This window comes from Ammospiza nelsoni, chromosome 6 (assembly GCF_027579445.1).
Source record: "Ammospiza nelsoni isolate bAmmNel1 chromosome 6, bAmmNel1.pri, whole genome shotgun sequence".
Classification (NCBI taxonomy): domain Eukaryota; kingdom Metazoa; phylum Chordata; class Aves; order Passeriformes; family Passerellidae; genus Ammospiza; species Ammospiza nelsoni.
The window spans coordinates 11,582,072-11,606,255 of record NC_080638.1 but is presented as its reverse complement, the minus strand read 5'-3'; the positions used below and the strand labels follow the sequence as shown (position 1 = coordinate 11,606,255).

General features: G+C 56.9%; 2 protein-coding genes across 3 annotated transcripts; both read right to left on the bottom strand.

The window, feature by feature from the left end:
• Positions 1-796: 796 nt before the first annotated feature.
• Positions 797-5,797, bottom strand: SIGIRR (single Ig and TIR domain containing). 2 transcript variants are annotated; one of them, XM_059474828.1, is made up of 10 exons: positions 5,744-5,797; positions 3,943-4,134; positions 3,477-3,663; positions 3,252-3,382; positions 2,950-3,090; positions 2,709-2,852; positions 2,534-2,636; positions 2,304-2,454; positions 1,471-1,657; positions 797-1,350 (listed from the first exon to the last, which is right to left on the bottom strand). In XM_059474828.1, the coding sequence occupies exons 2-10, from the start codon at positions 3,947-3,949 to the stop codon at positions 1,148-1,150; spliced, it is 1,254 nt and encodes a 417-aa protein (XP_059330811.1). In that variant the 5' UTR covers positions 3,950-4,134; positions 5,744-5,797; the 3' UTR covers positions 797-1,147. The 2 variants fall into 2 exon arrangements, with proteins under 2 accessions (XP_059330811.1, XP_059330812.1); XM_059474829.1 differs by having other exon boundaries at positions 3,943-4,035; positions 5,744-5,784.
• Positions 5,418-22,956, bottom strand: ANO9 (anoctamin 9). The gene is made up of 28 exons (XM_059473910.1): positions 22,798-22,956; positions 19,123-19,188; positions 18,826-18,942; positions 18,435-18,571; positions 18,111-18,160; positions 17,801-17,859; positions 17,539-17,621; positions 16,731-16,865; positions 16,535-16,631; positions 16,259-16,319; positions 15,310-15,392; positions 14,948-15,052; positions 14,091-14,255; positions 13,972-14,008; positions 13,413-13,524; positions 13,188-13,245; positions 12,926-13,023; positions 12,613-12,779; positions 12,031-12,183; positions 11,655-11,802; positions 11,094-11,204; positions 10,916-11,009; positions 10,707-10,819; positions 9,222-9,341; positions 7,795-7,871; positions 6,070-6,122; positions 5,899-6,013; positions 5,418-5,533 (listed from the first exon to the last, which is right to left on the bottom strand). Exons 1-28 carry the CDS (start codon positions 22,801-22,803, stop codon positions 5,418-5,420), a joined length of 2,736 nt encoding a protein of 911 aa, XP_059329893.1. The 5' UTR covers positions 22,804-22,956.
• Between the last annotated feature and the right edge of the window lie 1,228 nt (positions 22,957-24,184).

The window sequence follows — 24,184 nt, the reverse complement described above, 5'->3', positions numbered from 1 at the left end:
ACGGGGTTCTATGCCCTCGCTGCGGGAAGCCTGGGAGAGCTTCAGGGCCCCATCTGTCACCCTGCGGGGACTGTCTCACTGTGGCAGAGTGGCTCCTCACCAGCTGCTGCCAGGGCTGGGCCCTGCTGGCACAGCAGGATCCAGGCAGGGCCGTCCGGGTCATGTTTGCTGAGCAGTGTCACCCCGTGGGTGGGGAGATGTCCCCGGTGTCCCCGTGCTGGGTGCAGACGGGTCCAGAGCTCTCTGTGCCACAGCTCACGGGAGGGGACACACGGCTGGGCTGGGGGTGGCTTTGGGCTGCCGGTGGGTTTGGGGCTGGGGGAGCCCCCAGGCTTGGGGGGCACAGGGCACCCCGGGGGGACGATGTAGAGTAGGTAGAGGGGTGGGAGGATGGGGGGAGCGGGCGGAGGGGCTGGAGCAGCCCCCACAGTGAGCGGCACCGGCACAGTCCAGGCTCGGGGCATGGGCTGCTTGGCTCTGCAGCTCTCTGTGTACAACCCCCCCGCCCTGTGTACCCCTGAAATAAAGGCCTTGAGTGATGCCCACCTGCACCTGCATTTGGATGGCACCTGGGAGAGGGGGGACAGTGTTCCGGTGACAGCAGTGCCATGGGGACACCAGCACAGGGTGAGGCTCTGTGCCTGGCATGGCTCCAAGTTAGCGTGACAGAGACCCTGGCATGGGAAGGACAGATCAAAGCACTGCCTGTAGTGGGGAATGCCCCTCCCTCTGTGTCACCTGTGTCCCTATCATGGACAGACGCCGTGGGTGCAGCAGCCTTTTATTGTCATGGGGGTTTCCATATGGGACAAAGGTGCTGCCACCACTCCTGTCGGGCACTCCCTGGGGCTGGGACACGTTGTTCCTCGGAGAGCATCACCCATCCCAGCACTGTCCATCGTGCAGGAAGAACATACCTGCCACCCACGGCAAGGGACACGGCCCAGCCACATGGGTGGCGCCCAGGGGTGGCACTGAGGTATTACAGGCAGGGTGCTCCTGGTGATGGTTTTCCAGTCCTCCACTCTGGAGCCAGCTCCTGCTTTCCCAGCATGGCCATGGCTCTGATCCCATCATAACTCTGGGCTCCTCAGCCCTGACCTGGTCTGTGTGTCCCCACAGTGCTGGGGGACAGCTAAGGTCCTGCTCAGATGTCATCCTCTGTCACCAGACAGTAGAAGTCCGTGCGGGCGCCGTAGTTGCGCGACCCCAGGTCCGAGACATCGATCTCGGAGCGCTGCCCGTCCCTCAGCTGTGCCTCCTCCATCCCGCTGGAGGCTGGAGCCCTGGGAATGCCGGGCCCACCGAGGCGGGGGGGCGGGGGGCTGCCGAAGATGCGCCCTCGGAGGCCTGGCAGGAGCGGGGAGATGGGTTTAGCTGGAGGGGGAAGGGGCAGGACCCACCCTGCCGCCACAGGGGTGACATCCAGCGCGCGTCTGTCCCCTCGGGAGGAGCAGCGGGGACACGGACCTGTGCTGAGGTCCCCGTCGGGGTCCAGGTCTCCCGCGCCGTCCAGGTAGCTGCTGTGCAGGATCAGCATGGGGTCCTTGTCCTCCTGCAGCTGGGTCTGCGGGTCCCCCACGCTCCTTCCCACCGGGAAGGACACCTTGCGCGGCAGGGCCAGGCACAGCTCCTTCCAGAAGTCCGACGATGGGGTCTGCAGGGCCCGGAGGGGATGAGCCGGGCCGGGACCGCCAGAGCACGGCCCCGCGGGGTTCCCCGCGCCCGGCTCGCTCTCCCCGGCGCTGAGAGCTTGGCCAAGGTGAGGGCTGAGGGCTGTGCTCCGGCGTGGCACCGTGCCCACGCACGGCGGAGAAACCGGCCCGACCTGCCAGAACGCTCCCAGGCTCCGGCTGCCAGCCTGGCCCCGAAATGGCCGGAGTGGCCCTGGGCCAAAGCTCTGCTCCGGGAGCTGAGCCTGGAGAGGCCCTGGGGTGTCATGGGGTCCTGACCATGTGGGTTTGGGGGTGAGCTCCCAGATCCGGGGCTCTTCTGGTTGGGTTTTTTACATGTCCTCCAAAAGGTAAGTGCCCCAACCTGCTCTTTAGCTCTGGAGCCCGGGGCGCAGCCCCAGAGGGCAACAGAGAGGCTGACCCAAAATGGGGAGCTGGGAATAGAAGGTGGTGCTGGTGGGATGGGCCCTGCTCTGCTCTCACCATGGGGCAGCCCCAAAGGGCAGCAGGGAGGCTGGCATTGGGGGTGCTGGGGAGGGAAAGGGGGCTCTGAGGGGTCAGGATTGGCACTGTGGGGTGCTGGGGAGGGAAAGGGGGCTCTGAGGGGTCAGGATCCTGCTCGGCACTCACCATGGAGCCGGCTCTCCACACCAGCAGGGTCACTGCGCTTCGGTGCTGCTTCAGCAGGGTGATGGCGGGGTGAGTGATCTCCCGGTACTGGCTCTCAAAGACGATGAAGATGGGGTTCCTGGAAAGCTCCAGCAGCCTCCAGAGCCCTTCCCTGTGAGACAAGTGGGTGACAGGAGGCTGAGGGACCTGGCAGCCCCTCTCCCCTCCTGTGGGAGCTGCTGTGCTCCCACCTGAAGCTGCTGTTGCACCACTCCTGCTCCAGGTACGCCACGGAGAGCACCACGATGAGGCGCCGGCACCGGCTGACATTCATGATGAGGTCAGCTGATGGCTCTGTGGGCAAAAAGGGGTGTCAAGCCCCCAGGTCCCCGTGCCACCCCCTGCCCAGCCCTGCCTGGTGCCTACCTGAGTTGGGCAGGATGTTCTGCTCATCCAGGAAGAGCTTGTAGCCGTGGCGGTTTTCCAGCTGCGGTTTCACGATGAAGTGGATGAACTTCCGATCATCAGGGGCATTGGCGTGGGAGACATAGGCATCGTACAGCTTCCCATCTGGGGAGATCCACGGGGCAGGGATAACGTGGAAAGGGCTGTGTGAGCCCTCTGAGGCCACAGGAGACTGCTCCCAGTGGGAACACCTCTGGCTCACCGTTGATCTCCAGCTCTCCGTAGCGGTCCCGGTACCAAAGCAGCGCGTTCAGGCGGCACTGGACGTAGAGCACAGCCAGGAGCACCAGGAGCAGCAGGACCAGGAGGGCTGCCAGCACGGCTGGCACATGCCCCACTGCCTCTGCCAGGACAGGGAAAGGCACAGTGAGCAGCACACCTGGGTTTGGTGGGTTTGCACACCAATGTGGGAGAAGCAGCAGGTCCCCTATCACTCTCCTCAATATCCCCCTGCACCTGGGCTCTCCGTGGGATGCCCCCTCCCTGTCACCAGCAGGTCCCTACCTGCTTGCCGCAGGGTGAAGGTGGCCGTGGCATTGCTGATCCAGCAGGCAAACACCCCAAAATCGGCATCCTGGGTGAGGTTGAGCTGCAGGACGCTGGCCAGGAGCTGCTCCGAGGAGTTTTGGCCAGACCTGACAGGAGGACATGGGCGATGCTGTGGGTCGGGTTGTGTGGTGACAGCCCCCAAAAGCAGATGGAGGGATGTCCCCAGGGCAGGCTCCTTACCAGACAGTGTCCTGGCTGCTGCCCCTGCCCAGCCACTGCCCGTCCTTGCTCCAGGTGGGAATGGGCTGGCAATGCTCGGTGCCCGCCCAGCGCACGGTGCAGTTCAGCTCGACCTGGCTGCCCAGCACCAGCTCCAGCGTCTCGTTGGCAGCTGGCACCAGGATTTCGGGGGACACGCTGCAAAGGTCTGGGGGCACAGAGGGGAGGGGGTTTGGATGGGAAAGCTGATCCAGCTCCCCCCAGGGTTGTATCATGACTGCTGTAGCCATCCTAGAAAAACAAGCTCTGCCTTGGGGGTCTGGCAGCGAGTGGCGTTCATGGCTGTTTAGCAACACGCTGAGCCGGTTTGGGGGGCTGGGAAGGACCCTCGGCGCCCTAAGAGGTGACACCAGAGCAGGACCCCCGGCTGAGCTTGCACAGGTATCCTTCCCAGCAGAGAACAGAGGAGAAGTGGGATTTCACCTACCTGCCATGGCACGCTCAGATGACAGGCGCGGGCGCTGCCAGCATCTCCCGGGGGGACAAAGTCCACCTGCCTCTGCCACAGGGCGGGCTGGGCCTGGGACACACCGGGAGCAGCTCCTGAGTGCTGGCACAGGGAGGGCCCGGCCACCCCGTCGGGTGGGGGTGATTCCCACTGGGGGTGGCGGGTGCTGCTCTGCGGGGAAGGCAAAGCCACGTCTCACCCACAGCCTGGTGGCCACTGTGTCACCTGCCCTCCCCGCACTGCCTCCCAGCCCGGCTTTCCCAACCGTGAATTTATGTGTGGGAGGTGATTAATGACCAGCTGGGGGTTGCAGGATTTAAAAAAATGTGGCTTCAGACTGAATCCAAAACTAAAGTGGGGAAATGAGCTCAGCCGTGGGAAACCCCAGCTTTGGGGGGCTCGGTGGTACCTCCTTCCCCTGCCAACCCCCTGCCTGGACTGCAGAGCTGCCTCCAGCCTGACATGCCCTTGAACCTGCTAATTACCAGCAGTCTGGTTTGTTTATGGAAACGCAGCTCCCACCTGGAGAGCTCCCCGGCGTGTTGGGAGCCTCGGCGCGTTGTTAACCCGTGGCTGTGCCCAGGGACTGGGGATTGGCACAACAGTCCAGGCAAGGAGGGAGCACAGGGATGGCACATAGGGACCCCCCCAGCTGGCATCACTGTGATGATCCCGTGGGAAGAGGCAGATACTGGGAGCAGAGCCTGGCAAGGCTGGGCTCTGTCCCCACACAACTCATGCACGTGATGCAGGTGATGCTGGGGCTGGGGTGGGAGTCTCAGGGATGTCCCAGGGCTTATGTTTCCATGGTAAACACCTGGAATCTGGGAATCAGGAGGGCTGAAAGCCTCTCCCAGGGCTCCTCTTTGCTGTGGAGCTTCAGCACTCCTGGCTGCACCCTGATTTTGGGTAGGAGCAGGGCTGGTCCCCCCGTGTTTGTGGGAGTGGAATGGGAAGGGGAGGTCTGTGCTCTGGCTTGGAGCAGGGATGCAGGCACGGTACTTCCCTCTGGAGCAGCCTAGTGCCAGGCGTGGGGTGAAACCAGGGATCAAGGTACACGAGAGACGCCCAGTACGTGTTCAGCTTGACCGGCTGGGAGTGATTTATACCTAAAAGATTAACTGGGTTCCTCCATGGCCAGGGAAGGAAGAGGATGGGATGGAGACGAGCCAGCCCACCTGGATTTCACACGGGGAAAGGGTGGGAGACGCTCATGAGGGTGGCATGGGGCTGTCTCTGCCTGGTGTGATGCTCCAGCTCTGTCTCTGGATGGGTCACTCCTAAACCATTTCCTCTGATAGTCGGAATGAGGAAGCTCAAACAAACTGCAGCCTGGCCAGGGGGTGTGGGGAGGCCCCAAAACCCCGGATCCCCTTGCTCCAGGAAAAGGACAGTGTTGGATGGCAGGGAGTGGGTGCTGGGGCTGCCCAGGGCCAGGGAGGGAGGAGCACCGGCTAACGGGCAGCAGAGGCTGCATTTCCCACATCCTGGCATGGGGACACCCCGGACTGGAGGCAGAGGAGCGTGTGGATGTTGTGGGGTGGCGAATGATGGCTGGGCACGGCATTCCCTGGAGCCACAGCCATGGGGAAAGCGAGCAGGGCAGGGGGGACCCTGGCCAGGGGGCTGTGGGGTGGGTGTGCCGAGGCAGGGAGCGGGATGGAGAGCGAAGGAGAGCCAAAACGGGAATGCACAGGGAATGGGGTGAAGGTGAGAGCCTGCTGACCTCATCTGGGGCGGCTTCAGCACGGAAAGAAAAGCAGAACAGAGCCGCATTTACCTTTGGAGCTTCCCCAGCCGCAGGCTTCCTGCTCGTCGCCTCCCGCTTGAGCCGACCCGACCGGCCAGATCAGTGCTTGGAATTTCTCTCGAGTTTTTTTTTTCCCCTTTCTGTTTTAATAGTTTATCTATTTCTCCTCCCAGCTCAGCCCCTGCCGGCTCTCCCGCTGCCCCAATCCCCGGGCGCCAGGCCCTGGGAAGGGCTGGCTGTCCCTCCCTCCCGCTGCTCCACCTCCACCTGAACCTGCGGGAGGGAATTCGACAGCTCCGGCTGCAGGGGAGAGGGAAAGAGAAGAGAAAAACAGGAGGAGGGGGACAGCAACATACCCAGCAGGTGTCACAAGGCTTGGGGGCCAAGGAGGAGCCCCCGGTTTTCCAGGCTGGAAGAGCCCACGGAGGTGTCAGGGCGAGGAGCAACCTGTCATGAGCTGTGGGGGCTCCTGTTTGTTTCCTCCTCCTCCCTTTCCTTCTCTCCGTGCCTTTAGAGCCTTTTTGCCAGATGAAGCTGGTGCTGGAGGTGGTTGCTCCAGCTGGCACTGGCCGTGGGGAGCCAGATCCGGCCGTGGCCACTGTGGATAGCAGAAATTCCCTGTGCTAATTACTATGGAGGTGATTGGAGCCTCAGGCATGGATCATGGATGTGGTTGCAGCAGCACCAGCAGCCCCTGGACAAGCACCAGCCTGAGCCAGAAAAACATCAACCAGCATGTGATTTGAGGCCAAGAAGAGAAGAGGGCCACGGGTGCAGAGTATGTCTTTTCATATATATATATATATAATTATAATGATATTTAATAATACATAAATATATGTAGATGTATATTGAATATCTATGTATATATAAATAAACAGGTGCAGGTCACAGGTTGGACTCTGGGCCTGTTCCCATGGAGAAACACCCAGACTCTGACTCCTCATTGTTTAGGATATAAGCTACCAGTGCTGTTGGCTTGGTGTGGGAGGGAAAGGGACAGATCCCTGTTGGCATCCCTGGGGAGAATCCCCTGCTCTTGGTCCCCACAGCCACTGGCTGTGTGTGTTTGGAGCAGCAGGTATCGGAGCAGCCTTTTTTTGAGGGCTGCCCACTTCTCATGGACACTGTGATGCATCAGCTGGAAAATCCTGTGTAAATCTGTTGGATTTGTGGGTTGGTGAAGGATTGCATGGAAGAAGCCCAGGTCCTGGGGATGGCAGGGGTGTGGGGAGGCTTGGGAGCAAACCAGGAGCTGATAAGACCTTTCTTGTCCATCAGGGTTATCCCTGTGGTAGGTAAGTTACATGGAGGAGCAGATCCAGTTTTGGTCACAATGGTGCAAAACCAGGACAAGCCTGAGGGCTCAGCAAGCTCCTATGGGGTTGTTTGTGGTTTTCCATGCTCTTGGGAGCGAAGTTTTGAGGCTGAGTTGACCCTGATGCCTTTCCCTGCAGTCCTGGCTGTGGGTGTGTCACCTCCAGGGCACAGCTCCCAGGACTGACACCTTGGAAGTGTCCGTGGTGGGACCCTCGTGGGACAGGGGCAGTGCCAGGGTGGTGTCCAGCCAGGCTGGGGTCACTGCTGGTGGGAAAGAGGGGGCTGCCCCCCAGTCCTGCTTCTGGGGTCCCCTGTCAGAGCCCCCTGAGCTGTGGCACCTGTCCAGCCCTGGGGTGTCACCCCGTTCCTGCTGCAGACAAACTCGTTCTGTCTGGAGCAGGGGGGCCAGCCAGTAGTGATGTCTAAAGGAAAAGGTGGGATAACCCTATAATTTGAGATTTGCTGTGTTTTTCCAATTTTCCCAGGTATTTATTTTATCCTTGCACGTTTACCAGGCTGTGTTCCCACTGTGCATGGCCAAACCCTGGTGTCCCACCAGCCAGCTCCCACACAGCCCTCAGCGCGGGCACTGCAGCTGTGATTGTCCCCACCAAGACAAGGAAAGGATTTGGGGGATGATTTGGGGTGGCAGAGGAGGAAGGCAGGAGCAATACCAGGCAGTTTTCCACGTGGGTGCTGTATTTATTTACCGATGGCTGGTGGCTGCTGGGCCAGAAACAGCTATCAGGACCTGGTTGAACCCGAGATAACAGCGGCGTTTTCCCGTGGAGCCGCGTCCATGGAGACAGCCGGGCGGAGCTGCAGCCGTGTGGGAGTCCTGACACACGGGGAGGAGCTCGGGAAAGAGGGATTCGGATGCCCCGGTGGTGCAAGAGTGAGGAGGTCACGGAAGGCGGCGGAAAAAGAGGCCAAAGTGCAACAAAAGGGCTGGAGAGGGAGGCTGGAACAAGGTAAGTGGTGTTTCCTGTGCTTAAGGAAGCGAGTGACAAGGACCCAGGTGATGTCCTGCAGCACAGCATCCTGGTGCTGCCCCTGGGTTTGTCCCTCTGTCCCAGCCACTCCCCGTGCCAGGGAGGCACATCCCAGCTCTCCACAGCATCCTTCCTTCCCGAGTCAGAGAGCAGCCTGCTCCTGTGAAGCCACTGTCCTTGTCATCACTTCCCAGCTCAGTCCCAGATGGGACATGTGGCACCGTGTCCTGGGGTTCATCCAGCACCCCTGGCACTGCCAGGCTGGGAAAGAGGCTCAAGTCTGTGTTCTCCTTGGTGGGCAGTGGCTACACCTCGGTGGAGTATTCTGCCGTGCTGGGGAGAGAGGAGAGAGGCGTTGGGAAGGGAACTGTCTGAGCTGGGAGGTGTGGGAAAACACTCCCAGTTGGAACAGGGCCTCTTCCCCAAAATAGATGGAGAAAGAATGACAGGCTGTTGGTGGGGAACCCCTGTTTGTGGGAAATCCCAGAGTCAGTAGGAAGGCAGAGATGGAAAGCTGTGGCAGTGTGGTGTTGGCTTGGTTTTGCACAGCCTGGGTTTTTGTAGTGTGGGGGCACAGAGGTGACTTCTGTGAGAAGCTGCTGGAAGCTCCCACCCTGTCTGGCAGAGCCAGTCCCTGATGGCTCTGAGGATGGACATGCCACTGGCCAAGGCTGGGCCAGTTAGAGATCTAGATTACATATGTAAGAAGAAAATCAAAACAAAACAGGGGAGCGGGTTTTTTGGCAAGCCAGAGAAGAGGAGGAGGTGAGAACATGTGAGGGAAACATGCAGACACCAAGGTCAGTGCAGAAGGAGGGGAAAGAGCCATTCCAGGCACTGGAGCTGAGATTCTTCTGCAGACTGTGGTGAGACCGTGGTGAAGCAGCTGTGTCCCTGCAGCCCATGGTGAAGCAGCTGTGTCCCTGCAGCCCATGGGGATGTAGAGATACCCCCACAGCCCATGGGGATCCACAGGGATGCAGAGATGCAGAGATCCCCCCATAGCCCGTGGAGGAGATGCCCAGGCTGGAGCAGGTGGGTGCCTGGAGGAGGCTGTGATCCAGGGGAGACCTGGTGGAGAGAGGGGGCCCTGCTTCCAAGCTGGAGCAGCCTGTCCTTGAAGGACTGAGCCTGTGGAAGAGTGACCCACACCACAGCAGCTTTGGGAGGACTGCATGCCCATGGGAGGGACTCACGTTGCAGCAGTTTTGGGAGGATTCCTGCTCGTGAGATTGGAGCCGTGGTGGAGAGGGTTGCAGAGAACTCTCTCCTGTGGGAAGGGCCCCCATGGTGAGGCAGGGGAAAGACTCATCTTCCTGAGCAGTGGAAGAAAACCTTGGGTGATGAACTGACCAAAACCCCCATGCCCTGTCCCTGCACTGTCAGTGGGAAGGAGGGAAGGACTGGGGGAAGCAAAGGTGTTTTAAGGGCTTTTTTTACTTCTCATTATCCTCCTCTGATTTTGTTAGTTATAAATTCACTTTGTACTTCTAAGTTGAGCCTGTTTGGCCCCTGGAGTGTTTTCTCCCGGTCCTTATCTCAACCCATGAACCCTTTGCTAATTTTTTCTCTCCTCTCCCCAGCTGTGGCAGGGGAGTGTGAGTGAGTGGCTTTTGTGGGTGCCTGGAGTTTGGCCAGTGTCAAACCATGACAAGTTGTCTTAGTTTGGAAGATGTTAGTGGGGGTGTGTATTCTATTTGCCATCTGTTAGAGGTGGGGCAGTTATCTTCTGTAAATTTGGCACTTTTCTTTATCTCTCCCACAGCCAATCCTCCCTTCGGGAAAGATCTTTGTTAATGGGCCATTGAATCTCATTGCATGACTGATATAATTACATCATCCCATTGGGAGATGCTCTGCCCAGGGGGAGGAGCCAAGCATTCCCACCTGGATATAATCAGAGATTTAGAACACAGAGCCCCCCTTTTCCCACTGGATTCCCAGAGAAGCAGCTTTCTTCTCCACTGCATTCCCAGAGGAAAGCCAGGCCCATCTATACCACCGCTGGACCTTCAGAGGGGAACTCCACCATTCTACAGGATCCCTGCTCCAACAGAACCACGCCTGGCACTGCAGGAGGGCTGCAGCCACCATTTAATGGGACTGCTACCAGCACCCTGACCCACAGGGTGTCAGGTTTTATTCTGACTCTGTCAGTGGTTTGTTTTCTTTTTTGTGCTATGACATTTGTATTTTTAGTTTTCCTAGTAAAGATCTGTTATTCCTATTCCCATATCTTTGCCTGAGAGGCCCTTTAATTTCAAAACTATAAAAATTTGGAGGGAGGGAGTTTACATTTTCCATTTCAAGGAAGGAAAATGTAAAATAAAACCGAGATGTAGGTGTTTCCTGAACCCCACTATCTGCTCCCATCAGGATTACGTGTGGCAGCTGGGACAGGGTGGCCATGGAAAGGGGTCAGGCTGAGCCCTTCCCAGAGCAGGGCTGTCTGTATGGGACAGCAGCACTGGGGCAGCTACAATAGTTCTGTTTCCTACAGAAATACTTAATCCTTTCTCTTTAAACAAAGTTTAGATGGAGAAATTAGACCAACTCTTTCCCTGGTCAAAATTGCTTCTTGTTTTAACTTGGGGCTTTTCTTTTTCTGAAGGAAGAGGGGCTCCAGAGCAGAGAGATCCTGAAACCTGGCAACCCCTGGCACCTTCCAGAGCATCACCCACCTCAGTTCCTCACGGAGATGGTTGTGTTTTTCCGTCAGAATTTTATTCTTGACCCTCTGGGGCACATCGGGGATGTACCAGGCTGCGATCAGCTTCACACACAGAGCCACGTGCTGTGGGAAGCAAAGGCAGTCAGGGGCTCCCAGCCTGGACACGAGGCACAGATCCAACCCCTTTCCCAGCCCTCTCCTGCCTCCCTGGGTGCTCACCTCGAAGAGGATGAGGAAGGCGAGCCGGGCTGCGAAGATGTGCCAGAACTGGACGGTGTAGGTGTAGTCGTCAGCATTGCGGTAATCCCGGTACCTGCAGCACAGCCCCGTCAGGGCCAGCCCAGGCCCTTCCATTCTGGCCTGGATGTCACAGGGGGTGCCAGGGGGCTGCTCTTACCTGCACTCCTTGATCTGCTCCCCTTTAAATACTGGCAGCACCTTGGTGTGGGGCTCGAAGTCCTGGATGTGGAATACGGAGAGGCTGTTGTTGATGTACCCGGTGGAGCAGCTGTGGGGAAGGAGTGGGTTGAGCATGGGTTGTACCTCCTGTTCTGGGGAAGCAGGACCCACCTGGGGCTCTCACTGCCCACTTCCACAAAGCCTGGTGGAAATGGAGGGCTCAGAGACTTCTGTCTAGTTTGAGTGAGCTGGGTCAGTCAACAAGGCTTAGAGAAACAGGGGGAGGGCAGGAGAGAGTGCGTGCCTGCACCCTGGGAATCCTGTAGCTCTCCAGTGTTACACACTGCCCTTTCCACTCAGTTTACCCACCACAGGGATGATGTGATGATGCCATATGGGAATGTTCCCCTGCTCCCCTTTCCCCCCACACCTTGCTCTGGGGGACAGCTCAGCTGTCTTGTGCTCCTGCAGTGGTGGCACTGAGGCAGGAGGGGACACGGTGGTGGGGACAGAGCCGTGGGGATGCTGTGGGCAGGGACTGTCTCAGAGCTGAACTCACTCCATGTTGGTGTGGTTCTCCCTCGTGCAGGGGCTGTACATGTACTTGTAGACCTGCACGGGGATGAAGTCGGAGGTGATGGCGATCACCAGCCCGTTCCCAATGACAGCCAGGATGCCAATGGCCTCTAGGACCTGCAGCCAGATCCCTGTGGGAGAGGAGCAGCCAGTGAGGTCCCTCTGCCAGCTCAGTGCCACCATTCCAGCTCAGGGACAGCTCTAGCATAGCCAGGTCAAGGAGGGAGCCTCTAAGCTGCGCTTCAGCCTCTGGCAGAGTCAAAGCAGCTTGTCCTTCTCCCATCCATGGCTCTCCCTGTGCTGTCCCATGGCTGTGGGGGGCTTGGGGGCTCAGGCTGGTGCTGGCAGGACCCTCTCACCGATGTCCTTGGCCTTCCTGGGCACCATGCGCCGGCGCAGCCGCATCATCTTGATGGCATCCATGTGGATCTCGATGACGTTGTTGACGAGGGCCAGCAGCGGGGCCAGGGGAAAGGCTGCCACGAAGATGGTGGTGAAGCTGTACTGGATCACTGTGGAGGGCAAACACAGGTGCTGGAGTGAAGCCACCACAGAGGGGATGTCCCCTCTGCTTGGGTTTGTCCTGCTTTGTGGCTTGGGTCAGAGGGGTTTGCAGGGGTGGAAAGGGAAATAGCCACATCCTGGAGACACCCAGCTCTCACAGGGCTGTCAGAGAGTGGGATCTGTGGGGATAGTTGAGCTAGCCAGGCACAGGCACACCCTGGGGTTACAGCCCTGGAAGGAGAGGAGGTCCAAGGCAAGGCCAAAGGCTAGCACAGTTTCTTGCTCTCTGCTAGCACAGTTGCTTTCTCTCAGTTTTGGGAATGATCTTGGTGTCCCAGGGCTCTCAGAGCAGGGCTGGGTGTGGAACTGTGGCTCCCTGCCTGTGAATGGACTCCCTAGCATCCATCACTCCCTAGCCAAGGATCTGCCCCACGTACCTATCTCCAGGTACTCGTTGAACAAGCTGAAGACATTGACCTCGTTGAGTTCATAGTTATTCAGCCACTGCCTTTTGCAGGGGTCCTCTGCCTCCTCCTCCTCTCCTAACATCAGACTTCTCCTCTGGGGGTGCTTTTTCTTCTTCCGTAGCTGGTGGGATATCAAGCTGCAGCGGGAGAGAGGGATTTGTGTGGCTGCCTGACGAGGACAGCAGGGTTGGGCTGCTGTCAGGTCAGCACATCCCTGGAGGAAGGGGAAAAGGAAGAAGGCCAGGGTTCCTCTCCATGGAAAGTGCCAGTGTGGGGAGCTTACGGGATGAGATACTCCATGATGTTGCTGATGGTCTGCTTGAGCACCATGATGACAGCCATCTGGATGAAGAGGTCGGTGATGCAGCCGCTAGGGTGGCACTGGAGGGGACAGCAAGACAGGGGTAGTGCCCTGCAAGCAGGGTGGCTGGGCCTGAGGGACCCTTTGGCAGGTGCTATGGGAGAAAGCTGAGCTTCCCAGAGGCTGCCTGGGCAGCAGGGAAAGGAAGAGGAGGAGTTGTTTGTGGGGTCAGTGGGTGCCTCACCTCCTCCAGCCTCCAGTGGCCCGCGATGCGCACGTAGTGCCCTGGGTGGCCATTGACCCTGAGCAAGGAAGCAACAGTGACACCCATGGAGTCATGGCCCTCCCGAGTCCCAGGCGGGGTCCCTGTGCCTGGTGGGGAGGGCAGAGGGGCTGGGCTGTCCGTACACCCTGGGGAGAGTCAGGAGCAGCCATCCCAAACCCTGGCTGCCCGGTGTTCTCCACTCACCGTCCCAGGAAGAAGGCAACATAGATGAGTGAGGAGAAGTGTGTGAAGAACTGAAAGAGGAAGATCTTCATGGTGAAGCTGTTCTCATGCTGGGTGGAGGTCCGTGGTTTCTCTAGGAAAGGGAATAATGCCCAGGGGCTTGCTCATAGAGCAGTGGGACCTTGCCCTGCTCCCCCATGGGTGCCATCACAGATCCAAAGGGTGTCTGCTGCTTGTGAAGCCTTCCCTGCCCTCCACCTGAGCCCTCTGAGGGAGGTAAGTCCAGCCAAGCAGGGAGGTCCCTCAGAGCCATGAGCTGAGGCAGAAAGGGCCTTAGAGCTGAGAGGAAATCCATGTTGTGACCTCTCCTGGAGCTGGGGTGGATCCCGCTCATGCCAGGTCTCAGCTCTGCAGAGCTGGCTGTGGGGCACCATGTGGGCACAGGTGAGTGTGTGCTGGGGGGCTGCTGGTCCCCTGTCTGGAGCTGCCTGGGAACTGCCTTGTGCTGGTGGAGGCAGGGAAGGGGATGGGAGGCTGGCTGGGCGCTGCAGGTGGGACACACCTCATTAATTTCCCTTACCCAGGTCACAGAGGAAGAGGGCCACTTTCCAGTTGACCTGCAGGACAGAGGGATACCATGAGCAGGGGGAGAAGCTGGCCATGGGGAAATGCTGCCAGGCACGCCGTGTGTCTCCCCACCTTGGTCATGACGACGATGGTGAGATAGTGCAGCACAGCGCCCGTCAGCACGGCGACAATGTCAGCGTGTTGGCTCAGCAGGCTCGTGTCGCTCTGCGTGAACACTGCCACGGCCATCGCCCGGTAGATGACGAGTGCGTGGGCAATGCCAATCAGCACCATGATCTGTGGGGAGCGACAGGAGGGCTCAGGACACACCCAGGCCAGTGCTCCGTCGCTCCTGATGGTGCCCTCAGGAGGGCCCTGGAGGAGGCCTCAAAGGCAAACCAGCGCACTTCAGTGGAGGCCGACAAGTTTGTGAGGTGGTTGTAGTGATGGGACAGGGAGTAACGGGTGCAAACTGAAGGAGGGGAAGTTTAGGCTGGATGTTAGGAAAAGATTCTTCCCTGTGAGGGTGGGGAGATACTGGAACAGGCTCCCCGGGGACATTGTGAATGCCCCAACGCTGGCAGTGTTCAAGGCCTTGAACAACCTGGAGTAGTGGGGATGTCCCTGCCCATGGCATGGGGCTTGGGACTAGATAAGGTCCCTTCCAACCCTTAACATTCTGTGATTACAGGACTCTATGTCTCCATCTAAGCCAGTCTCCAGTGACCCACAGCAGGGACAAGCGCATTGGGATTTGCCTCTTCCTGCTCTCCATGTCACTGCCTTGATCCTCACTGCAAGAGCAGAGCCTTCAGCCCATGTCCCCAAAGGGTGGGTGGCCCCTGCTGTCAGCACAGTGAGGTGTGGGCATAGGAAGCCCCAGGATCCTTGTGATGGGCATGGAGGTGTCCCAAAAACCTGATCTGTACCTTTGCTCCTTTGTCCATGTGCCCTCAAACCAAACGTTCCCGTTGTCAGCTGGCACCTACCATCAGCAGGGCCAGGATGAGCACGATGGTGCTGCGCAGGTAGGAGTGCTGGTACAGCCGGGGCTCGTGCTGTGAGTTATTGATCAGCTGCAGAGCCAGCTCCTCCTTCAAAAAATAAAAAAATAAAAGTCAAAAATGGCAAAGAAAAAGCACCCAGCAGTGCATTGTGCCCCTTGTGTCAGTGAACTTATGGGATGAGCAGTGCTGGAGAAGGACAGGGGTGAGCACCCAACCCACAAGAGCGTGGCCAAGCCTGATTGAGTTCAGCCTGGGCAAGGGACCCTCTGATGTGTCTTTTAGAGAACCAGGTGACTCCTGCCGTGAAAGGCGGAGCACTGAGCAAGAAAGATGAAAGTCCTCACCTCTTCCTCATCCCACCCATACAGGTCCCAGCTGGTGACCACATTGGCTCTCTCCCTCTTCCACAGCTCCAGGAATACAGTGGCTGGATTGGGAAGGAGAAAGTGCAGTGACATTTAGGAATGGCTCTGTCTCCCAGAGTCATATCACATCCAACCTGCTGGCAAACCAGCCTGGATTGCTCTTGGCCCATGGACAGGCAGTCCCCTCTGTGCCTTGGTGACCTGGAAGGGCCCTGGACAGGCAGCAGTGAGGGAACAGGGATGGTGCAGGTGAGCTTTCACTGGCCTGGTCTGGTGTGTCCATTGGGAATTTGGGATAAGTCACTTTTCAGGTGGAATGGGTGTCCTGCACTGCTCCCTGGCAAGGCTACACCTCTCCCAACTCCAATTCCAACCACCCCTTATGTTAATTGGATGGATGCTCCTGATTGTGTCCCTGTGTGAGCCAGCCCACGGACACACTCAGGACTGTGCCATGGCTTTGCAGGTGGGACACCCAGCCCACTCCTGAGGTGGCTGGTCAGGGAGCAGGCTGTGGAAAAGCCAGATGGGTGTGTAACTAAGGCAGTGATGGGATCCCATCATCCCACAGCAAATGCGACGCCCTGCAGTGATTTGGGAAGGTGGAGGAGGAGTTTGGAGGCCTCTCCTTCCTGTGGTCGTGGCTATTTATAGGCAGCTGCTGGAAAATTGCTGGGTGCCTTTGGGGAGGCTATGCTGAGCAGAAGATTGAGGTAGGACAAGCTTCAGGTAAGGAATATTTGGGGAGCTGGAGGATATCACCAGGGTGGTTTTGTCTCTTGCTGTGTCTGGAAGGGGAGCTGAAGGCTCTGGAAACAGAGGAGATATAAACCTCTCCCAAACGGGGAAGCTGTGTTGGTGTTCCTTTTTCCATCTTCTGCTCCCTCTCCCATCCACACATGCTGGGCACCCAGGCATGGACACCTACCCCAGATGGCCATGAACATGGCAAACACCACCGTGGCCTCATTGTCAATCATGTGAGTGACCTGCAAGAGATGAGGGAAGAGTGTGATGGGGCACTGAGGTGCAGGGGCTGTGGTACCTTGGAGTCTTGGGATGCTCATCTCCCCTGAGACATGTAAAGGTGCTACAGGAGGGCAAAACGATCTGGGGTGGGGCTTCTTTTTAGTGATGTGGGAGCAGTATGAGCTGCTTTCCCCATCCTTTACCTTTACCCTGCCCTGGAAAGGGGGTTCCCTACCTTGGCATAGGTGCAGGTGTCTGAGAGGAGCCAGAACGAGCAGTTCTGGTCGCAGAGCGGGCACATGATGGTGTTGTTGGCATTGCAGATCTCCTTGCTGGAAGAAAGGAGAAGAGAAGCCAAGGGGGACGAGGGTGCCTCAGAGCCACCTGCAGAGCTGGATGGGATGTGCATTTGGCATTCCCAAGGGCCTTACCTCACCTGGCTGGAGCTGAAAACAGTAGCTCCAGCTGCCACGGTCGCCAGCCCAGCCACAGCAGCGAAAATCAGCAGGTAGGTGTACCAGCCCAGCCAGGCAAAGTACAAGGCCACCTTCTCTCCAAAATAGCACCTAGGAGGAAAGGTGAGGTTGGAGATCAGAATTTGGGAGGCACTAGAAAATGCCCGTGGTGGCAGTATCTCAGTTTTCATGGTGTGGGGAGCAGGTTGGAGTCATGGATAAGAAATGACCTGACTGAGGGACTGGGAGCCCTGTATCCTGTGCCAGCTGTCAGAGGTGCACCTCTATTTTAAGATCTCCCCTCTCTACCTGAGCCCCCTGGCAGGTTTATAAGGTAACATGTTTTTTTTGCCCCCCTGCCCATGGAGTTAGTTTTCAGAAACAAGAGCCCTGCTCTTTCCTGGGATTTCATGTGGTTGTAGGAGCCCCATGTTGCCTTTCCTGCCCCGAGTTCAGCCTCGGGCTGGCTGTGCAGCACTGATGCTCCATTCCCGCCTCTTCTGCCTTCTGAATGTGCCTGGAAACCAAACAGGTTCATTACAGTCCTCAGAGACGAGGGGGTTGTTTGATGCTGCAGGATGAGCAGATGGAGCTCAGAGCCACAGGGATAACCTCAGGCTAAGAGCTTTGGAAGCTGCAGAGGCAGCCCAGTGCTTCTGAGAAGAGCCAGGTTCAAACTAATGGTTTTTAAGACAATGCAGAAGCCTGGCAAAGGGCATTGAGCTCTCTGGGTTTCAGGTTGGACCTTCTGGTTAGAAAGATCTGCCTCTTTTGCCTGTGTTACCTGATCTGTTCAATTGGCTGTTCCTTAAATAGAACTCTCCAGCGAGCCCACTTCTTCTTTAGTATTTCCCTTATCTCTTCTTTCTGGAGAGTAGAGAAGTTGGTTGAATGCAGGAACATCAGGGCAGCCTTAATGCCCTGCTGGGAGCTTTGCTGTGCCCTTCACCCAGTGAGCTTCTGGTGCAGCCCCAGTCACCCCCACCCCATCCTGCTCCTCCATCTCTCCTGGATTTTCCACCCAGGCACTGTGTGCCCAGCCTCACCTTGTGCAGGGGAAAGGCTGCCTCAAACACCTTCTTCTTCATCAGGTCATGCAGCTTCTCTGGGAGCAGGGCAGAAGGGACAGGGTTAGGCTTAGGGTTTTGGGGAGACAGAGCAGAGAAACTGCTGGTTCCTGCAGTCCAAATCTCCCAGCCTCTGGCTGCAGCAGCAAATTGACTTGTCTGAGCTCCCCCCTTTTCTGTTCTCCCCAGGATGGCAAGGCAGCTGGGATGCCAGTGCCCAGGATTGTTGGGCAGAATTCTTCCTGCAGATCCAGGCTGAGCATCACCCCTGTGATCCCCATTCCCTTACCTAAGTCGGACGTCACAGTGTTCTGCAGGATGAAATGCACAACCCGTATCCTGAACAAGAGAAACTCTGCTTAAAGGCTGCTCTGGGGTACAGACTTGTGTTGTGTGCCTCAGGAAAACAGGGCAGAGAAGGGAGAAGGTGTGCACTAAAATCAAGGGAAGTGAGGGAGGGAGAAATCTGAGCAGTGAGAAATGCTCAGCTTTCTATGTGGGAGGTGAAGGAGGGTTCTGTGGAAAATTAAAAAGCTGGGACAGCCTTTTGGAAAATCGATTTCGGTGTGGAGAACAGTGAATGCAGGAGGCTGGAAGTCAGCTCAGCACCCACCTGGTGGTCATTGGGACGTCCTGGTAGGCACTGGAGTTTTGCTGCCTGCTGTTGGGGTTCGTCAGGAGACGCTGGTATTTCCAGAAGATGTGCGGCGGGGCACGGACTCCATAAAAGAGCTTTGTGTCCTCGATTTTCTGGTGAGGGGAAGAGAAGGGCTGTTAAAACAGAGCCAGAGAGGCAGGGAAGAGCCAGAGCTGGAAGGGCTGGGGGCTGTGTGAGTCCTGGGGCTGGGGTCTTTCTCTGCTTTCTCTGCTGGTTGAGCAAGTGGGTACTTTTCCAGCTCTGATATAGTGAACAGCTCAATGGTTCAGGCCTCTCCCATTTTCTGGGATGCAGGAGCACAAGTCAGGCCAAGTATCTGCTGCCTTTTCCTCCCAGAGCCTCTCACCTTGATAGTGAAACCCTTCTTGCTCAGCTCATCCAGGAACTTTTTCCTCTTGATCTCCTTCTCACTGCCCATTTCATGGATGTCACTCACCAGGACAAAATCCCACTTCTCTTCATTCTGCCCACAAAACCAGCAGGGAATTATTAGGGATGGAAAGCTGAGAGCTCTCCTTCCCAGCTCCAGCCTTTAGAGGTTTGGACCCCCATTGTGGCTGTGTAGAGGGGAGCTGGGAATGAGCAGGGGAAATGGGGATTTGTCCCCTCTCTGAGCTGCAGATGCAGAAGGAGCAGAGCTTACCGGGGAGGCAAAGGAGTCCGTGTCCTCAGCAGGGGATTCCCTGCAGGGAGTCAGCAGAATTTCATCCTGGTGAAAAGAAAACCAGTGAAGGGGAGGCTTCAGCAGGCTCCCTGGGAGATCCTGTGTTTTCCTCTTCCAGCAGCCTCCAAGAGGTGCCCAGGGAGGAAGGTAAGAGCAGCTGGTGTGAAACATTCTCCCACAAGCTCCTGATCACCAGTTTGGGGTCTGGCCAGGCCAGCCAGGGGTTTGTGTTTAGGAATGCTGCTGGGACTGGGAGGGTGTGCAGCCTCCCCTAGAACTCCTTGTGCCCAGCTGTGCCCTGGGGCTGTGAGGGATGGGGACCAGGGGAAAAAGCCTCTCTCAGCTCTTTCACCTGATGCCCTGATATTTGTACTGGGAAATGTTTGCCTTTCACCCTCTCTCTTCATGCTACAGTGGATTTTACAGGCTTTAATCAGCCTTTTCCATTTGTCCGTTGTTCCTGTCAGATAGGTCACAGGTTTTTGGTTTTTTTGGGGGAGGGTGGGGAAGGTAGTTTTAAATTCCAGTAAAGGGAGAGTGGAGCATGGACACTTGGAGGCTGGCACAACTCTGCAGGAAAGCAGGTGAAAAAATTCCTTGGAAAACCTGTTGGATACCTCAGGCTGCAGCCAAGGGACAGAGAGGGGAGGATGAGCTGCTGATCATGAAGTCATAAAATATCCCAAGTTGGAAAGGACTCACAAGGATAATTGAATCCAGCTCCTGGCCCTGCACAGGACCACCTTAATCATCTATATGTCTAGGAGTGTTGTCCAAGCACTGCTTGAACTCTGGCTTCTGTTCCCCTCCTGTGTGTCAGCGGCTCTGGAGAGAGCAGCTGTGCAGCTCCCACCTTCCTGGGTACAGGTAATTACACTCAGACACCCAAGGGTGCAGATGTGGGGGAGCACAAAGCAAGCATGATGGAATGGTTTGTGTTGGAAAGGAACTTCACACCCATCCACTCCCCCCAGGGACACCTTCCACTATCCCAGGTTGCTCCAACCTGGCCTTGGATGCTCCAGGGTTGGAACAGCCACAGCTTCCTTGTGCCAGGGCCTCAGCACCCCCACAGGGAAGAATATATTCCCAATATCCTATCTAACCCTGCTCTCCTTCAGCTGAAGCCATCAGCTGCCCCTGTGAGGGTTTTTCCACCCTTTGGTGTGATTTGTGGTGTGTCCCCACAGTTACACCACTGTTCCCAAGGGAAGGTGATGCAGCAACGCAGCGGGAAGGGGAATGGGAATTCCAAGGATGGCATTACTGTCACTTGGTGTCACCAGAGACACTGTGACCTAAAAGAGCAGCCAGCCAGACGAGTTCCTCCAGCTGTAATCTTGGCAGCAGAGCCGTGGTGGTGTAACTGTGCCCTGATGTAAGATCTGCATCCCGAGCTTTCACTGGAGAATGAGGCCATGGGAGCAGAGAGGCCAGGATGAGGAAAGGGCTGAGATATTCTGCCAGATGCTCGCTCACATGGATCAGCCAGAGCACAGGAGCCATGAGGAGACTGACTGACAGGAATGAGGAGTGGGAAGGCTTGAGAAGAGGGATGCTCTCCCCAGAGGTGGTGTTGTGCCAAGAGCCAGAACTTCTCTTGGATAAAAGTTCCCCAGATTACAGCAAGAAGCAGAGGGAGGGTTCTGGTGCTGTCATCTGCTCTGGCCAGGTTTGTGGGGCAGGATTGGGTGCAGCAGTTCCCTGTATCCCGGTATGAGCTTCCCTCTGGGCACAGGAGAGGGTGGGAGCCTCTCAGGGATCTGCCCACTGCCAGTGCTGGGATGCTGGCATGGATCTGGCCTGGCACACTCTCCACTGTTGTGTTGGCTCATTCCTGCCTGGCTGGTTTCTCTCAGCCCCCATGTGCACCAGCTGCATCCTGCAGCAATTCCCTGCCGGTGCCACCTGTGATCTTGTGGATGGATGTGGAGAGGAAGCATCCTTTGGGTATGAGAACGTTTTGGGGTGTTCCTAATGCCACCTTGGCACACTTCTGCTGCTGCTGTTCCCAGTAAAGCTTAAGATGAGGTGAAGGCACCTGCTGGCATCGCACCTTCTGTTCCCAGGTGGCTCCCAACTCCAGCATCTGTAGGGACCGTCCTGCTTGGGCATCTGAGCATCCCAGCCAGCACATCCACTTCCCTGGGAAGAGGCTGGGAGGTTACCAAGGTGGGCTCACAAATGGGATGTTGGATTCATCCCAGCTGGAGCTCAGGCTGCCATGCAGGTGCCCAGGTTGCTTTTGGGGCCATATGGGATGTGTATGGAATCCCAGAATCCCAGAGTGGCTTGGGTGAGAGGGACCTTAAAGCCTGTCCAGTTCCATCCTCTGCCATGAGCATGGATACCTTCCACTGGCCCAGGTTGCTCCAACCTTTCCAGCCTGGCCTTGGACAGTTCCAGGGATGGGACAGCCACAGCATCTCTCTGGGAAATCCATTCCAGGGCCCCACCACCCTCCCAGGGATGGATTTATTCCCAATATCCCATCTAATCCTGCCCTCTGTCAGTTTGAAGGCATCTCCCTTGTCCTGCTGCTGCAGTTCCTGGTGGGAAGGCAGGGATGTATGGGCAGCGATCGCCTCAGAGGGCAGGGACTTTGGATCACTGCTACTCTCACAAGTAATTGTTTTTTCCTGGGAATTCGGGATGCTGTCAGACTGTGGCTGCTGGTAAGGCCACCTGGGCTCTGCAGTGGTTGTAGGAACCCTGGGCTCTGTCCCTGCTCTTGGGAAGGACAGTTTCAGTTTCACTCCTTCCTGCCCTGTGGAACAGGATGTGGACATGCCTCTGTGCAAAGGTGTAAAAGTGACTGGCACAATGTGAAGCAGGAATGTCCATACTGAAAAGGGTTTCAGTGCCTCCAAGGTGCACCACTGGTCCTTGTCCCCAGCCAGGTAAACCCCTGCCCTGAGAGTTCCTTCTGGGAATGGCACAGGCACCCTTGGGCTGTGTGCAGAGTCACCAGTGTGAGTAACTCAGGACAAGGACCTGGATAGGATCTGGCATCCTTGTTTTCCTTTCCAGTCACGAATTGGTGTGGGGTTGGGTGGTTCCCTCACCCACACTGGGATGATCAAATTGGTTTTATCTCCAGGATGTTTCTTACTCAGCTTCCCTTGGACCACTTCCACCTTAGCCCATGGCTTGCTGAGAAGTGGGACAGCCTTTGCTTGCACAGGCAGAGCACTGTACCTTTACTACCTACCCTGAATTTGGAGTTTGCCTGGCTTTTCCCAGGAAAAAACCTCACATATTTTCTTCCAAATTAGAGAAGAAAAAGATCACAGCTCCCCCTCTGCCCTTGCTGTATTCCATGTGCTGCTGAAACACCTGGGGCTGTCACCTCTGCAGTGCTCATTCCCAGGTTTACATAAGCTCCATCCACGCCATCCTTCCCTGATCTATGCTCTGGGACCAACATGTGGGGCCAGTGTGACCCCACTGCACCTTGGGATGGTGCATGGGACCGGCAGCACACCCTGCTTTCCCTGTCACACACCTGTGGTAGGAATTTTGTACCTTAAAGGCTGTGAAAGCAGGTGAGTGGTAGAGGTTGGAGATTAGTGTATCCTGTATTTCCAAGCCACAGGTGCTCAGAGGTGCTGAGAAGCAGAATCCTGGGAATATCAGGGCAGTTTCTGTTCCTACCTGCATGGTGAAGTGGAGAGCCTTCCTCGGTGCCCCTCAGGGCAGATCCCTGAGGAGAGGGCTGGCGGCTCCTGGGCTCTCTCAGGCTGCGGTTTCCTTCCCCAGCTCCTTGGCCCGAGGTCTCATGTGCACCGAGAGCTGCTGTGACTTCCGTGTGGCACCCGTGCCTGCCTTGGGAGGGAGCTGCCTGTGCCTAGCAGTGGGCAGATATCAGGAGGAGGTGAGGGAGCTGCCCTTCACCCTCGCCCAGAGGAGTGGCAAGCCCAGAACCGCCCCGCACAGGTAACAGTGCCGAGCTCCTCCTGCCAGCTCCTGGGCGCTGCTGCTTTCCCCCTGCCCCTCGTGGTGCCAGCACTGTGTGTGGCACCATGTGACATCCCCCAGAGGTGCCATAAACTGGCCAAAAGGAGATATTAACAGAAGCTCTGGAAAGCTCTAGAAATCTCCTCTTGATGCCTCACTGGTCGGTAAAACAGCTGTGGGAGGTGGGTGCTGTTTCCTTCCCATGTGTTATGGTGCTGTCAGCCTGACCTTGAATACTTCCACACATGGCTTCTCTGGGCAGCCTGTGCCAGGGCCTCAGCACCCTCAATGGGAAGGATTTCTTCCCAATATCCCTTCTAACCCTGCCTTCTAGCAGTGGGAAGCCATTCCCCTTATCCTGTCACTCCACGCCCTTGTCCAGCTTCCTTGCAGGCTCCCTTCAGGGAGTGGAAGGGTTCACCCCAAAGCCTTCTCTTCTCCAGCGGAGCAATCCCAATCCTCTCAGCCTTTCCTCATGGCAGAGCTGCTCCATCCCTCTCATCAACTTGGTGTCCCTCCTCTGGACTCTCCCCAACAGGTCCATGTTCTTCCTGTGCTGGGGACCCTGGAGCTGGATGCAGGAGTTCAGGTAGTGTCTCACCTGAGCAGAGGAAAATCAACTCCCATCGGGACCTATGGCTTGGAACAGGGAATAACTCTTATTATAATAAGTGAGTGAAAATGTTACATGTAAGCCAGATCTTGCCTTACACCTGTTTTTTTTTGGGGGGGAGGGGGTGTTGTTGCTTTCATTTACAAATAAGTAGAGCATTTCCTGGGAATAACAGGAAGGTCAGTAACTGCTCTGGATTCCCTCGTGCCCTCCAACAGCATTCCTGTGGGCTGCTATAAAATAAACCAAGTCCTGTGGGTGGTAATCCAGCCGTGTTCTGCTAGGAAAGGCAGCCAGCGTTTCCAGAGTGGTGCTCCCAGTTAAGCCACCATCACCCTGTGGCTTTGCCAAGTGAGCAGGTGCCAAACCAGACCTGGGGATTATTGGGAGGGAAAAAAAGAGTTATCATCCCAATATCCTGCTGTGTGTGAAAACAAGGTGTGGGCAGACCTTTAGCCTTCCAGGGGTGAT

Excerpts from the sequence above, each read along its gene's own strand:
- SIGIRR (XM_059474828.1), bottom strand. Across the intron at positions 3,383-3,476 it reads AGCAGCCAGGACACTGTCTG|GTCTGGCCAAAACTCCTCGG; the intron begins GTAAGGAGCCTG and ends TCCTCCTGTCAG. Across the intron at positions 2,455-2,533 it reads TGGTGCAACAGCAGCTTCAG|GGAAGGGCTCTGGAGGCTGC; the intron begins GTGGGAGCACAG and ends CTTGTCTCACAG.
- ANO9 (XM_059473910.1), bottom strand. Across the intron at positions 18,572-18,825 it reads AGAAGGGTTTCACTATCAAG|AAAATCGAGGACACAAAGCT; the intron begins GTGAGAGGCTCT and ends TCCCCTCACCAG. Across the intron at positions 11,803-12,030 it reads CAGGAAGGCCAAGGACATCG|GGATCTGGCTGCAGGTCCTA; the intron begins GTGAGAGGGTCC and ends CCTCTCCCACAG.